Source organism: Oratosquilla oratoria, chromosome 23, assembly GCF_046742065.1.
Source record: "Oratosquilla oratoria isolate Oo_2021 chromosome 23, ASM4674206v1, whole genome shotgun sequence".
Lineage (NCBI taxonomy): Eukaryota > Metazoa > Arthropoda > Malacostraca > Stomatopoda > Squillidae > Oratosquilla > Oratosquilla oratoria.
The window spans coordinates 16,751,343-16,768,303 of NC_134799.1; the positions used below are offsets into that span (position 1 = coordinate 16,751,343).

At 38.8% G+C, this 16,961-nt stretch overlaps 1 protein-coding gene across 2 annotated transcripts; it reads right to left on the reverse strand.

Annotated features, from left to right (window-relative positions):
* Positions 1-673: 673 nt before the first annotated feature.
* LOC143037993 (uncharacterized) lies at positions 674-12,009 on the reverse strand. 2 transcript variants are annotated; one of them, XM_076206788.1, is made up of 4 exons: positions 11,870-12,009; positions 4,749-4,895; positions 4,406-4,540; positions 674-2,573 (listed from the first exon to the last, which is right to left on the reverse strand). In XM_076206788.1, exons 2-4 carry the CDS (start codon positions 4,776-4,778, stop codon positions 2,334-2,336), a joined length of 405 nt encoding a protein of 134 aa, XP_076062903.1. In that variant the 5' UTR covers positions 4,779-4,895; positions 11,870-12,009; the 3' UTR covers positions 674-2,333. The 2 variants fall into 2 exon arrangements, with proteins under 2 accessions (XP_076062903.1, XP_076062902.1); XM_076206787.1 differs by lacking the exon at positions 11,870-12,009 and adding an exon at positions 11,573-11,726.
* Between the last annotated feature and the right edge of the window lie 4,952 nt (positions 12,010-16,961).

A 16,961-nucleotide genomic window follows, 5' to 3' on the forward strand; every position in this document is an offset into this window, starting at 1 on the left:
TGCTCTCCTCTTTGCTTCCTTTATCTTATGCTTAACTTCACCTCTCTTTACTCTGTACCTCTCATACGATTCCCTCGTCCTAATTTGTAGCCAATCTATGAATGCCTGTTTCTTCTCTTCTACACCCTTCTTTGCCTCCTCAACCCACCACTCACTACCCTTCCTTCTATTTCCTCCCGCCCCCCTTGTTCCACACACCATCTTTGCACACCTTATGACTCCTTCCTTGAACCATCCCCATTCCTCCTCTACTCCTAGTTCTACTCTATCCTTCACTCCTCTCTCAGCTTCTTTTTATACTCATTCTCCTTTTCTTTCTCGTTAAAGCAGTTCACCCTAAGTATATATATATATAGCTGGGCGCGTTCCGCTTTAGCTTGGCCGCGGTTAGCGTTCCCAAACTATTAAAGCTTAAGAGACTGGAGGTTCATACAGAAATAAAAGTTCGGTAGGCCACATACTATACCAAAGAAAAAATTCGTAGGCCATACATTATACCAGCACCTATATTGGTTTAATAGTTTGGGAGCGCTAACCGCGGCCAAACTAAAGCGGAACGCACAGAGGAACGCGACCAGCTCTGAATATATTTACAAAATGACATTAGTAATGATGATAATGAAATTTATTCTTTTTATTTAAGTGGTGCTATAACAGAAAATAAAACAGTAAGTATATGTACATTTATTTATTATATCTATATATATATATACACAGAAAATAATATATTGTAAACAGGTGATGTGAATGACCGGTGAAAGCAACAGGTCCCCTCCCTCTACATTCATTGGGCGAAGTTGCAACATGGGATAGGACAGTTTACCGTGGGTAGGCAGGCGACGCTTCACAAAAACAAAAATTTCTATCTATAAATCATCTTCTTGTGATGGTTCAATGGCTGACACATTATATTCAAGGCGAAGTGTTAAGAAAAATCACAAAATATACAAAATTTCAGTCATGGGTGACTACAATGATTTTTTTTAAAAGAAAGGTCACATTATACGACACTATAGGGCTGTTAGTAGAAATTAGGAGCGAGATAATATAGTGTTGTTGACAATGACATTTTTGTGTAGAAATGGGATATGTAGAATTATCATTTGGTCCTCGAGCAGCACAATTTCAAGAATTCAATATTTTGGTCCATAAGTATTTCCTCTTGTCCTTCGGATTAATCTACTGTTCTGAGGCTAGGTCGGCATCATCTAAACAAATAACAAAAAAGTAATTGTGTGGTATATTAAAGATTTATTCACAGCCTCAAAGGTGATGTATGTGGTACAGTGTAGGCCCTCGTGCTTGGTGGTGGGGGGTATAGTGGTATATAGGTGTGGTATAGTGTAATTGGCATGGGAGATTAGTACAGTATGCAATGGTGGAATGGAGTGATCTGACCAACAGTGACGCCACCGGACAAAGCTCTTTCATACGGCCAACAAAGGCCTCATCTGTGTGCTTGGCGTGGCAGCGTCTACGCCTACCCAGTAAGTTACTATCTACACTCCTTAGGCAGATGAGCTGCCCCTCCCCCAAGCAAGCAACACTGCTTGGAAACAATGTACATATTCAAACACACACGTGCGTGCGCACGCACACCTAAACTCTCATTCATGCAGATGATCTAAGACTGCTATATCTCCTAAGAAGTCTTCAGACATTGCACAACTTCAATAAAAAAAAAACTGCATATATGCACTATAAGGTACGACATTGTGTGTAGGCACTGTATCAGTTACATCATCAGTAGATAAGGTAGAACCTTCAAATCATACCTTTCCTTCTGAAAACATATATAACGTGTCCTGAAGTGGCACGTTCTTCGTGCCAAGCATTACATATTAACAAATTTCACGGAATTCATTGCTGTGTAGAACATTACTAACCGCCGCCTTGTTTGTATGTTTAACTTACCAGGTTCCTTACACTGTGGGCACATGGGGAGCCAGATGACTGATGTATAACTTTCAGCTTTTAATGTTCTGGTCAAATATAAGATAGTATATTTAAAAACGGACACCCCTACCATGACACACAACCATTGCATCTATAACATCTTCAATACATGTAGTAAATTTTGCACACACACGCATACAAAAGTGCAAAGGTACCCAATGTTATTATAATCAAATGCAAATCAAAGACGTGAGAGACGGACATTAAATGGTGCACCGTGGTACTACATAGTGGCTCTGGTTTCTGTCTTGAAAAGACGATGTCCATGCAGTGCAACAATAGCAATAACACACTTGGCCAATAAGGAACAACTGTCTCGCTCATAACACGCACTTCTCCTTCCTTGGTCGACATATTTGAAGGTTTTTAATTTGACGTTAAACTTGTCCTTCTTGGTTAACATTGGCTTGGTCCTGAATTTGGTCTGGCTTTATCGTCGTTTTGATCGTAGGAGTGCTGTCGCCACCACCTCCTGACGGGACGCCGACTGTGGCCACGATGATGACGATGATGACAATGACGACGACGCAGGCAAGGATCATGGTCATTTTGGTGTTTTGCCACCAATATTTCCGTTTCAGTTTTCGCGAAGTCGTCTGGAATTCGGCCGCGCCCGCCTGAGGAGAAAATGAAAGATAAAATGCGAAACTGAAACGTGGAAGTTATACTGGACAGGAGGAAGGAACAAACATTTCATACTAGGAAGTTTTCCATTGCTAGTGGTGACATCAGAATAGTGTTGCCGATTTTTTTTTTTTTTTGGGGGGGGGATGGGCAATAAAATATGACAAATAAATACTATAAAAAATTCTTAACAAAGTATTTTGAAAGATATAGAAAAAATGAAATACCTAATTAAGACCTTTGTAAACACTAATGAGGTCGCACAGTAAGGCTTGTTTTACGAGTATCGACTTTTCGCCGTGCGCCGTCCACGACACGACGTCTTACAATAAAAAAACAATGGGAGTCTATGGACGTTTTCACACGTAGTCGTCACGTGTAAAAGCGTCCATGGACACCCATGGTTATTTGAGAGCACGACATCGTGTCGTGCACGGCAAAAAGTCGATGCGTGTGAAACAAGCCTAACGCGAAACTACTCGTGGTGCTCAGTCTCGATCGACCACTGCAGAACCTTTGGTCTAACCCCAAGGGGGCGAAGCAGCCTCTGTAAAACTACAGAACACTTCTTGAGGTTGGAACTCGGGCATCCCACGTTCGGGGCAAGAACGCTAACTACACGAGAATGGCCGCGCTGGTCGAAACGTTGAAGCAAAATTTACAAAACGTGCGTGTGTGTGTGTTAACCCAGCTGTATCTTACGGGAAATGGAGCTACGCTCGCGGTGTCCCGTCTCTATATTTCGCCGTCTAATTTGCTCTTAAATTCGTGTATGGTTTCTGCACACTATTGTTTCGTCTACTAAGTATTTCAGCGGCTTTGATCCATCGTTTTTCGCTCATATTTCCGAAATAATCATTCACATCAGCATGGTATATTAGCACAGCCTAATTCACACCCTGCCCTAATTTTTGACGTTATAGTGCATTCACAAGTGTATTTAATTACGGCGTTTACTCTTGATATTAAGTGTGTCGTAGCCGACACCTGTGAAGTAAATCGAACAAGTGAAGTTGGGATACACGAGGTAGTTTGTGATGACGTCACGACTTCACCTGTTCGATTTACTTCACGGGTGTCGGCTACGCCACACTTAATATCAAGAGTAAACGCCGTAATTAAATACACTTGTGAATGCAATATAACGTCAAAAATTAGGGCAGGGTGTGAATTAGGCTGTGCTAATATATCATACTGATGTGAAAGGTTATTTCGGAAATATGAGCGTTAACGATGGGTCAAAGCCGCTGAAATACTTTGTAGTTTGTTCCGTACATCCACCACTCTGTGGGGAAAGCTGTTCTTTTTCAGGTCTCTTCTATAACTGTCCTTTATGAGCTTGTGTGTGTGTGTGTGTGTGTGTGTGTGTGTGTGTGTGTGTGTGTGTGTGTGTGTGTGTGTGTGCGTGTGTGAAGAGCAATAAGTGATTAAACAAATTGTCATGGTTCTAATGTGATAAACCAGGCGAGATGACACACACACACACGCACGCACGATAGTAATATCGCTTTACAATGTGGCGATAGTATACACAGTAGTATATCAGGTGACACGGGGCATTTGGCAACATGGCGAACAGGACTTCGCTTACAGAAATCTAGACCACTCTAAGAACATCTGAACAGCATGTCTAATATTTGTACAAATTTACAATAATTTAGTTCATCTTTCAGCTTTGCTATATATGACGGAAAGATAATTTGATATTTGTAGATTTGAAAATTCAAATATTGTAACTGAAGTCGTTTTTACTCAAACGAACTCCCAACCGTCGGCGCTGGCGAATCGCGTGGAAGCCCAGTGTGATAACCCATTGATGACTTACGGCTAGGTCGTCAGCGCGCTGACTAAGCGTGTTCAGCTTGTCCTCCCGGTCCATCATCCGGTTGACGTTGCTCTTCATGATGCCCACGACCTCCTCCACCTGCCGCTGCGCCTCCTCCAGGTGGGTCTCCGGCACCTGACGAAGGAAGAACGAGGGAGGTCAGTCTACGGGAGGACCCGAGATCGCTGCCGGCAGCTTTGGGGCTGTGGGTACAGGGGTTTTCTTCGGAGGACCCTGATTTTGGACGGCCGGGAATGGGGCCCCTTCAGGATGTCAATGTGGGGCCCTATGGCCCTTAAAAAATAATAAAAATAAATAAATAAATTGCTGGAGTTTCACTTGCCTTCGAGGGCTGATCTTTCCCGTGGTCCATGGCCGTTCTTCTTCTTCGTCGACTTTGACGTCACGACACGAAGGGAGATTGCAAATGTTGGGACGACCTGTCTCCTAGTGAGAATTTCTCACAGACGTCCAGGCTCAAGTTAGACACCTGGAGGAAAGTGGGGGAAAAAAGAGTGAGAAATTATGGGGCGTCACATCCACAAGAATTATAGATCGCACGCACACACACACACATTTGTAATGGTTGAAACAGCTGTCGGTAAAATGAATCAACATTCTGAAGCCTTTTACTATTTACTTCAGAGTTTGAATTATGAAGAAAAAGGAAATACAGAGACTTAGAGAAATGTTCACTTAAAATCATTGACGCCACTTGTGCTTTAGCATTTAACAGGAATTGTTTACGAGAAAGACTTTGCCCAAAACATATATATACATATACACATTTGTGCGTAAAAATTTTGCCAACCGTGTAGTTAATGAATGGAATAAACTTCCTGCACAGGTAGTGCAATGTAGTTCAGTTCGAAGATTTAAGAATCATTTAGATAAATACCTAAGTAAGATGCTGTAATGATTATAATTTATGTTATATTATTTGTTTTTGTTTTGTTATCATTTGTCTGTCTGATTTTCATTTATTATTAGTTATATGTCAATTTATTATCATTTACTATTTACCTGTTTGTTTATTATTTAACTATACCTATGCATTTATTTATGTATTTTATTTGTTATTTACATTATTATAGTTTTTATTTATTGTTTTATTATTAATATGATTTTTTTTTTCGCATCCGACCTAGATATGGATCAAAAGGTCTCCTGTCGGCATGCTCCGCCTTTGTAATCCTTTGTAATTGACTGAGTATGAAGGTGAGGTGGCGAAAGAACTTTAAAGGACAGAATTTTGTTCAGTGTTAGACGCTTCGACCTCTTGGTCATCCTTCAATGGATTCAAACCCACATGGAACCTGGTGACGGGCTGATTTCTTCTCCTACCACCAGTCCACGGAAGGAGGCCCAAGAGGTCGAAACGTCTAGTACTGAATGACATTCCATACTCTAGCCTTAATGTTTTAGTTGGCACCTCACCATATGTGTGTGTGTGTGTGTGTGTGTGTGTGTATATATATATACTGACGCATCATACTAAGATATTGTTGGTTGAATAAACAAATGTCGAGAAGAAATTAGAATGATGCTATGTCTATACTTTATGACTGATTATAATATCTCCTTTCAAGAGCTCGTTCCACCCACCAGGAGTCTGAACAGGAATACAGTGTTGTGAATCACTAGTGTACAATGACGTCATTAAAAATAAATTTAATTCAATTATCTGGTTCGAATCTGGGATACGGGACAGGGGGGTCGCTGGTGGTTTTTTATTTTATTTTATTTATTACTTGCGCAGTGTTAAGAGACTGGTATCACAACCCCGAAGCCCTGGTTCGAGCCTTAGCCACGACAGTTAGACGAGTTTTCAAAAATAATTTACCTCGACCAAAAAGCGAATAAAACTACTCACAAGGCCTTACAAAGGATTACAAAGGCGGAGCATGCCGACAGGAGACCTTTTGGTCCATATCTAGGTCGGATGCGAAAAAAATCATAATAATAATAAAATAATAAATAAAAACTATAATAATGTAAATAACAAATAAAATACATAAATAAATGCATAGGTATAGTTAAATAATAAACAAACAGGTAAATAGTAAATAATAATAAATTGACATATAACTAATAATAAATGAAAATCAGACAGACAAATGATAACAAAACAAAAACAAATAATATAAAATAAATTATAATCATTGCAGCATCTTGCTTAGGTGTTTAACTAAATGATTCTTAAAGCTTCGAACTGAACTACATTGCACTACCTGTGCAGGAAGTTTATTCCATTCATTAACTACACGGTTGGCAAAGTTGTTTCTATCTACTTCCAAATTGAATCTATTTCCGGACAGTTTGAGACCATTGTTTCTTGTCTGATTCTCACTCAATGTGAAAATTTTGTCACTTTGGATGTTGTCAATTCCTTTTAAAATCTTAAAGACCTGTATCAAGTCACCTCTGAGTCTACGCTTTTTTAGGGAAAACAGATTCATATGTTTTAGTCTATTTTCGTATGATTTATTTTTGATATTTGGAATCAGTTTTGTGGCTCGCCGTTGTACTTTTTCCAGTCTGTCAATGTCTTTAATGAGATTCGGTGACCATACAGAAACAGCATATTCCAAATGTGGACGAACTAACGATTTATATAGCTTGTTAATGAGCGATGGACTTTTGAAATCAAAAGATCGCGCAATCAGTCCTAGAACCTTATTTGCTTTCTCAGAGGCTGAATACACTGCTTGGATGATTTGAGGTCGTCACTGATAATTAATTACGTAGAGATCTTTTTCACTATCCACTTTTGTTAACGAATTTCCAAATAACTTGTAATCGTACTTACTGATATTTTTACCTATGTGCATTACCTTGTATTTACTTGTGTTAAATTTCATTAGCCACTTTTCAGACCATTGCTGTAATTTATCTAAAACTTCTTGAATATCTAATTAGTTTGAGTGATCATTTGCCACTCCGCACAATTTTTATCATCAGCAAATTTGGAAACAGTAGATTTTAGTCCATAGTCTATATCATTTATATATACTATGAATAGAAGTGGCCCAAGAACGGAACCCTGAGGAACTCCACTTGTAACATTTTTCTATCTAGAAGTTTTTCCATTTAAAACAACTTTCTGTTTTCGACCATTCAACCAATTACTAGTCCAACCTAATAGGCTACCACTTATTCCGTGTAAAGCTAATTTAGTAAGTAGTCTTTCGTGTGGGACGGTATCAAAAGCTTTTGCAAAGTCTAGATATATTAAATCTATATAGTTTCTTTTGTCATAATTCGAGATAACTGTATTGTAGAATACGAGTAAGTTAGTCACGCAAGAACTTTTCCGTCTGAAACCATGCTGGCTATCAACACCTCTGAATGGTACACAGTGTAAAAAAAAGTAACTATGCCATAGTTCAACAGTTCTCTTCGACATCACAGATCACTGTTGGCAAACACATGAACATAAGAACTGAGCTGACTGCATAAGGCCACGAGGCCTACACCAGGTAGTTCCATGTTCCTTACCACCTTCCATACCTATCCATAAAGTTATTTCCTCGACAACAATTTGTTTCAGTGTGGAGATGATAAATGCTGTTCATGCTTTCCCAAGACAACAACATTGTGCTCTAGTGCACATTAGGTCCATTAGTAGGCGAGAGGAACGTGTAGTGACTGTTACATGCGAGTTGCCCGCTGGAAGATTGTGGGTGGGGTGGGGGTGTTCAAGGTGAATGCAGAAGCCATATTATTCTTCCTGTGTTACTCCTGCGATTGTTATTTATCAGTTTATTCATCTGTCTTATCTCTTTATTTTCTTATCTATATATTCTATTTTTTTTAAATCCATGACGTGGCTGCATGGATACCGATTCTCGCAATCCTTTTCCTGATGGCTGATGTCCCTCTCCTGATCCTCTCTCGCAGTGTTTTGATTCTTCCCACGAAGAGTCTCTACCAACGCCCAACCCCATAGCCAGACAGGCGTTCAACATGGACGGCAAGCACCAAAAGTATACCGAGATATTTACACGTTAAAGGGCTGCATTGTTGTCTTGTTGCAGTTTCGACGCCTTATAACCACGCGTGTGTTCAATTCATCATGCTCTTGGATCACGTGTTGGACTCGTGATCGACAGCTATTTCCTTCCCGGAAGAGAGCTCAGATCTCATATATGACCGATCTAACACGCACACACACCCAACTCCCCGCCCACGAGAGTTGGAGTAACAACTCGCAGCGTAGCGATACTGAAATTACTTCAGCCCTGGGCGGGATTCGAACCCGGACCGCAGTAGTGGCAGCCGGGAATTCTACCACCGCGCCACCGAGTCGTGTGTGCATGTGCGCGCGCGCGTTACTAATATGTGGAACCACCTGTACTTTTACTGATACCAAAAACTGACCCATACTGTACATCTATAACAACTACATCTTTAGTTGTAGGTTATTTAGTATATTCCTATATACAATAGTTCCTTTACCATTCTATTCATTTACTGCGACTGTAACAATCCAAGTAAATGACGGATCAATTAGCTAATTATCAGGGCCCGTTCACACTAGCGGTCTGAACGGAGCAGAAATCCCGGCGATATCTCATTATCAAGGAAAAAACTGCTCGGTTGTGTGTGAACGCCTCCATTGACTTATATTGTAATTGGACCGCCTCGGTTCAAACCGCTAGTGTGAATAGAGCCTTATACTGAAAGACAAATTGGCCAGTAAGGTTACCAATTATCCTTTATGGGAACGTTTTTAGGAACGTTTACGTCATTAAGTACGTTTAATACTAACGGATAACTTGAGAGAGGTTATTCTGGTTAGCGACACCCTGTACTTAGAGGGAATAAAATTTTGTAACACCCTGTGCTCAGAGGGAGTGCTTTTTCGTGACACCACTTAGGAGTAAATTTTTGTGCCACCCTGTACTTAGTGGAAGTACATTTTTTACACCGTTCTCAGAGGGAGTAAAATTTTGTGACATCCTGTACTTAGAGCGAGTAAAATTTTGTTCACTCTGTACTCATAAGGAGTAGATTTTTGTGACACCCTATACCCTGAGGGAGTACATTTTTGTGACACCCTGTAGCCCACCTAGTGGGAGTACATTTTTAGATCACCCTGTATTCAGGAGTACATTTTATGTACACCCTGTAATCGGAGAGAGCATATTCTTGTGACACCCTGTACAACCTAACATTACTCATAAATTCCTTTTCCCTTGGCGACAACAACGACGTGGGCTCACAGAGGAAGTGCATAAAAGAATAATATGCGAATCTGGTCCGTAGGGGTGCCAGCGGGCTTGCACACATTGTGGTATGCATCAGATGCTGCAATAGGGTAGTGCACAATTCGTCCAGTGATAACTCTATCATACTACCTCTGATAAGCATTATCTCCTCTCTTATCTCATTTCGGTTTGACGTCAGTCGATTATATTCACGTGGCCAATGCCTTTGGGGGACTTCTGACACCCCTTTGGACCACAGTTACGCAGCATTCTTTTATGTTTGGAGATCAATAATTGCTCCTCATGGATAGAAGCGATGGTGATTTATCGTCGGCGAAACACCAAGAACCTTTCTATGCCCGTTCGTACTCTTTATTGTATTCTGGGCTGTCGTCAGGCGATTTTATTCGTCTCCGTGGTGCTCCCAGCCTTCCATAGTGGTGGGGTTAATTGGGTGGAAACATTAAAAGAAATAATAATAATAATAATAATAATAATAATAATAAAAATATTGATGATAATGATAAAAATATTGATGATAATGATAATAATAATGATAATAACTGATAATAATAATAACAATAATAAAAATAACAACAATAATAATAACAAAAACTACTTACCCATTCCATATGGGAACTTTGCAAATATATATCTTATAACTACTTCTACAGACAGTAATTTCTCTTTAATTTTGTCAATAAAATTGCATTCGGGCGAGGGAAAATATGGATGTATAATTGTGGCAATTTTGGGGTAATTTTTAGGTGATTACGTCATCAGAGCTACGTCTGATGCCTTTAGACGTTGAAGGACGTTCGTCCAGTCTGAACTTGTCAATCACAATTTCCCAATGAAATAAATAAATAAAATAAATAAATGAAAAAAAAAAAACCACATACACACTCGTGGCGCAGTGGTTAGAGTTCCCGGCTGCCACTATGGCGGCCCGGGTTCGAATCCCGCCCAGGGCTGAAATAATTTCAGTATCGATGCGCTGCGGATCATTCCTCCAACTCTCGTGGGCGGGGAGTTGGGTGTGTGTGGGCGTGTAAGGTCACAGCATTACCCATAGATCGGTCATATATGAGCTCTAAGCTCTCTTCCGGAAGGGAAATAGCTGTCGATCACGAGTCCAACGCGTGATCCAAGACAATGGTGAATCACAATGGTGAATCTCACACATGCACACAATATATATATATATATATATATATATATATATATATATATATATATATATATATATATATATATATATATAAGACAGTGTTCATATGATAATTATGGCTATTGATATTTATGGTTATTCTCCAAAGTTCATTTAATTATATAAATCTAAACTAACCACCAACTCTGTTGCATAAGAATAAAGATAAGCTGAATTGTTGTTTTAATATTAATTCAACCGCACGGATTCTACACACGGCTGATTAAAATAGTTTGGTGGACGGAAGCCATAATAAAAGATAATAAAAAGTAAGAGCACACAATGAGAAATGGTTTACAATCGCTGGACCTGAATTAAATAATTTATTCTGGATTGTACCCAGACGATTCTCTCCAGCAACGGAAATATCTAATATTTTTTCCTGAACACGTGCAGGAAATGGTTATACGAATCCTGCAACTGTTCTAATATTATTTCTTTAGTATGAAGGTCACAAGTATCCGCCATGCACAACGCCATAGTCTCTCAACGTAAAATACGTTGCCAGCAACTTCCGTAACATCGATTAAAGCAGTTTTAACCGCTTTAATTAAAACCGTCTGAGCTTCCCCGTCTACCTCCTATCAGCGTCACACGATAACACGAACAATTCCACGTCCTCCCCCCTTTCACTGCCTGCGGCCGAAGTCGTCGTTAGTTCTCGCACAATAGTCCTCTTCATGCCTCGTTTTGGCTACATTTCGCCTCGTCACTTCTGGAGTAATTAGGATGTATTCTTGTACTCACACTTCTGAAGCACGGAGACAATTACGTGACTACACACACACCAACACTGACTGCAGGAAAGATACTGGAGGGTATGCGTCATAGTGCCCTATCGCAGGGTCTGCCTCCTGAGGGGGGCTGCCATGTCGCGCCACACGGTCCCAAGTCTACACAACAAAGTACGACAACTGAAATGTCGACAATTTGGTGTCCCATGGCACGGCTAAAGCCTAGAAGAGACTTGAAATTGAGAATAAATTAAACCCCCTCACGCTACCTAACATTGTTGAGACATTACCAAGAGGAATAATAACCTACCGTTGAGATATTTCTTGCCCTAGTTTTTAAAACGATGGAGAGGAAGAGGAGAATCAGAACCGTTTCCAAAGGATGTTTACGCCGAAGTGCTGCTGCCCACCAAGGACCCACGCGTCCGAACGCGTCCAATCCGAATCCATGCATTATCTCGTTCAGCCTGATAAGATAAAATATATATTATCGCTCTGACGTGGTATCAAGATCTCAGCCACCAGCAGGGCTCGCCGAACCGCTAAAGATAGTGGTCGCAGGCCCGTCTACCCTTCTATCAAATGTCACCTTACAGTCACTTGTGACCTGTCGTCATCTTTCACTCTTTGCTTTCATTTGTTTTTTTACTTACACAAACGTCCTGTACCATAAGCCAACGTCAGTGGATGAAAAATAGATATATTAATATGTAAATGAATAAACATATAAATAAACAAACAAATAATTTAATAAATCAATTGATAAACGAACAAACAAACAAATGAAAATAAATAAAGGCAAGTAAATAGAAAACAGACGAATAAATGAATGAATGAATGCATAAATTATTTAGTCTACAATAAATAGATTTTTGGACATGTCCGAAGATAAATACATAGATTAATAGATCTACAAATACTATTGTGACTTTGGACAGTACACAGAGTGTACCCAGTACCCGCCATCTTGGATAGCCCTGACTGTAGGAACGCAGTGGTCATCATTCGAATCAAATGTAAAAAAGTGTACATTTATCACTTCCACAGCTTGTTTTTAATCTGCTGCAGAGGAGCCTGTTGGTTTAAACATTATGTTAAGGATTTGTAGAAATTCCAGTTCTAATATAGATTCTGTTGTAACGAAATTGCTGCGCAGAAAGCCGAACGATCATTAAAAAAGTGGATGGGTGTTTTGAAGTATGGAAGACAATATCATACTCTGTTTATTTTTATTTATTTTAAGACAATTTTTCTTTCAAAACTATCTAGCAAATAAGGCATTGTTTTCAAATACATCTTGAAGATGAGATAGTTATCTGAATTTTTCTAATTTAGTTCGCTGAAAATCATTGACCAAGAGTATAATTGGGCCTTAGTCACCTAAACAGTAAATTTCAGTCACATTTGAATTCAGCTGCTGTTACGTTAATCTACCTTTTAGGGAGGATGTGTAATGATAAGATTTATATTTCACTTAAAAGCATCTGCACAAATTGATAGGGGCTTGCGGTAGATATAAACTTAAATACTCCTAAAATAATAATAATGATAAAATAAAAGCTTCTCATTACACTTTGTCATTGTAAATACACTCAACTAAGCATAGGTAATTTCCTAAAATTCGTTCACATTTTTTCCCACTTTGATACCCATTGTTTCATAACCTATCACTTATCTGTAGAATATGTTTCCATATCCTTTCGTGAGCTGAATGAAACAATTCACTGTAAAACACAAGCACACACACACACACACACACACACACATATATATATATATATATATACATATATATATATTATACACATCCACACATGCACACACGCACACACACATATATATATATATATATATATATATATGTGTGTGTGTGTGTGTGTGTGTGTGTGCATGTGTGTGTGTGTCATTAAAATTTGCCAGGTCATTAGAGAACTTAGCACGACACAGCGCGCCAGCATAAGAAAAGTCGAGAATGTCAGCAAAAAACTCGTGAACGCAGAAGCTGCTGCAAATTTTAATGACATTTGCCTAAAAGAGGATCTGCTGCCCAACTATAGCAATATATATATATATATATATATATATATATATATATATATATGTATATATATATATATATATATATATATGTGTGTGTGTGTATATATATATACATATATATATATATATACATATCACTTAGACAAAATGTAGCACATTTGTATATAATAATCACGAAGAACATTTAAAGGGAAATGAGTCCCCAGGAGTATATAGCCTTCCTTGTAAAGATTGTGATTTAGTGTACCTTGGTCAGACCGGAAGGGATCTTAAAACCAGGTTAATGGAGCACAAAAGATCCATTAGGTATGCCCAGGAAAATTCCGCTGTGTTCCAACACGTCAGTACAAAAAATCACAGTTTTGACTGGGACAAGGCCAAAATTTTGTTTAAGTCCAACTGTAGCTTTAGAAGAAAAATGGTTGAATCAGTCTTAATCGAAGAATGTCCGAACTTGAACATCTCCAAAGGTCAATGGTCTCCGGACATATTCTCACGGCTAGCTGGAGCCGCTTGGTTAATAATTATCACCCTCCTGATCCCGCTTCCAGCCCGCCTTCCTCCTGACCTCACACCTCCACCCACACATCCCCTCACCTCTGACTCCGCCCTGCGTGACGGATTGTTCTGTTTTAGCTCTGCGTGTTCCCCTTCTACTCACATCTCAATTGTACTTATGTCTCTGCAAATTCTTGTAATCTGTATTTTCCTGAAGAGGCCTATAGCTATTAGCCGAAATATAAAAGTTACACTTTCTTCTAAAGTTTCCTTTTATTCCGACTGTGGGTTCTTCGTGATTATATATATATATATATATATATATATATACACATACATATATGCACAAAAAAGATGAAAAAGAAATTAAAGACATTATCCTAAGAAATTACCACCCTACAAATGAGAATAAAATCCGCGTTCTCACTTACTACATATACCCCAGAACTTCCTCTCTGATCATGACCAACAACTTATCTAGGCGATCAGACATTACATCTAGAACCAATGTAGTATACCAATATATTTGTTTTTTGGAGGATTGTAAGCCTCATAATCATACCTACATCGGTTATAATAGATGCAAGGTCAGCCGTCGCCTATCATTACATTTACAGGAGAGAGATATCAAACATCTTCAAAGACTTTTTCACAACGTCGAACTTAGCAGGGAGGACTTGGTTAATTCCACAATTTTTTTTGGAACCAGTGATGACCTGAGGATATTACAACTGCTTGAAGCATTCCATATTAGAGACAAAGCAACAGTCATTGATATCCAATCTTATACCATTGTTTTCATCACGGCCTAGGAATCCTAATCCCTCCTCCTCCCCATTTATTTCCAACTCCTCTTCCTCCTCCTCCCACTCCCCCTCTTCCTCCGGCTCTTCCCCCTCCCCCCTCCAGTGACCGCTCCCTCTTCCACCCTTCCCCTGAATTCTGAGGTCACAGTGTTGGCCCCTCGGAGGTCTGACCGCCTGACCCATGCATATATATATATATATATATATATATATATATATATATATATATATATATATATATATATAACGTACATCTTAAGCTTTTAATTTTTTACACCTACCTTTGGATATAAGTACCCGATCTCTTAGCACTCTCTTAAATTGTACTTTTCTTATATATTCCCACAATTGTTTATGTATAATTTACTCGTTGTTGGGTGTAATTGTATCTTTCTCTTATATTACCAGAATTGTTCATATATGTTTTATTTTTGTACAATTGTCATCGTTGCTGTACGTGATTGTGTACTTTTTGTTATTGCAGTTTACTTTTGAAAATGTCTTTCTCAAGACGGAACGTTGAGATCTACAATTAAACGAAATGAAATGGAGGGATACGGAGACCTAGTTTCAGTTCACCCGGTTAATGGCAGAATTTTAACCAGGAAAATTGAGAATACGAGGGAAAAAATTAATAACTACCGTGATGCTGTAGTTTTCAACTATACTTGCACACACACACACAAATTATACACACACACACACACACACACACACACACACACACACACACAATATATATATATATATATATATATATATATATATATATACATGATTATGATATTAAGAATAAATAGACAAACGAATAAAAATAAATAGAACAGAATAGAAATAAAAATAAATATAAAATGAAACTAATGGGGTCAATAACTTTGCGATTTCATAGAAACACAATGTCAGAGTCCAAAGCATGCATGAGCAAGCATTTTATTTAGAACATTGTGCTTGCATGCAATATTAGGCATGCGCCTTCTAGTGTTTGTCGTTCGGCTTCTTTGACCCAACTAGATCTGCATTTCACAAAAGAACCGACGTTTCATTTCAAACAACACACGGGTTAGGAGCGCCGAAGGAAAATACACCTTGAAATAAAAAACAAACAAACTAACAAACAAATAAACAAACCAACAAATATATAGTGAAAAGAAATAAAATATTTGCCCCTCATAATTATATTTAAAAGGTGTCGCATCCAAACACATCTGCATTTCACAAAAAAAGCATCAGCATTTCGAACAAGATATCCTCATTTCCTGTTGGATACATTTCAAAATAAGAATAAGTTAATAGATAAATCCATAAATGGTTAAAATATATATTAAACCCCATAAGAATAAATCAATATGAAAGCAAATAAATAGATTATAAACATATTGGTCTAAAACATTTGTATTTCACAATAGAAGCGTCGTCTGTATTTCGGACGACACTCCCTCCTTCCCCGATAGGGGACCGCAAACGCGCAAGCCAGGATGAGGGAGGTCATTGTTCATTCCTTCCTTTTCTTTCTCGACCACCCTCCTTGTTGACATCTTCACATTCTACTTTCATGCAAAAAGAAACGAAAATGTTAAAGATGTCGTGGGTTCGAATCGGTTGGCAAGTGCAAAAAATAATAAAAATTTGAAACAACAAGATCACTTCAAGGGATGAGCGTGAAGTGCGATGGTGTGTATGTGTTTGAGTTGCATTTACTTAATTGCAACATAAAGGAAAGGAGCTATACTCGTAGGATTATTACGTATATTTTTCTCTGTCGCACTCTGCTTTATATTCGGTCGTAGCTATAGGTCGGGCGATACAATTTAAGTTACTCAAGAAAATGAAGCATCTGCACAGGAAATTATATTTTGATATCTCTCGGTCCGGTCCCGACTCCCGGGACCCAGTGCGTGTTTCTTGCGTTGGATCCCGACAGCACTGGCCAGGCGGGGAGGCAACCTAAACATCGGCCTTGGGTTTGACCCAACCACGAGTTTCTCACTGTCCAGTTCGTGGAAATGGGACGGTGAGTTTTATAATCATTATCATCATCATTATTGATGTTATCATCAT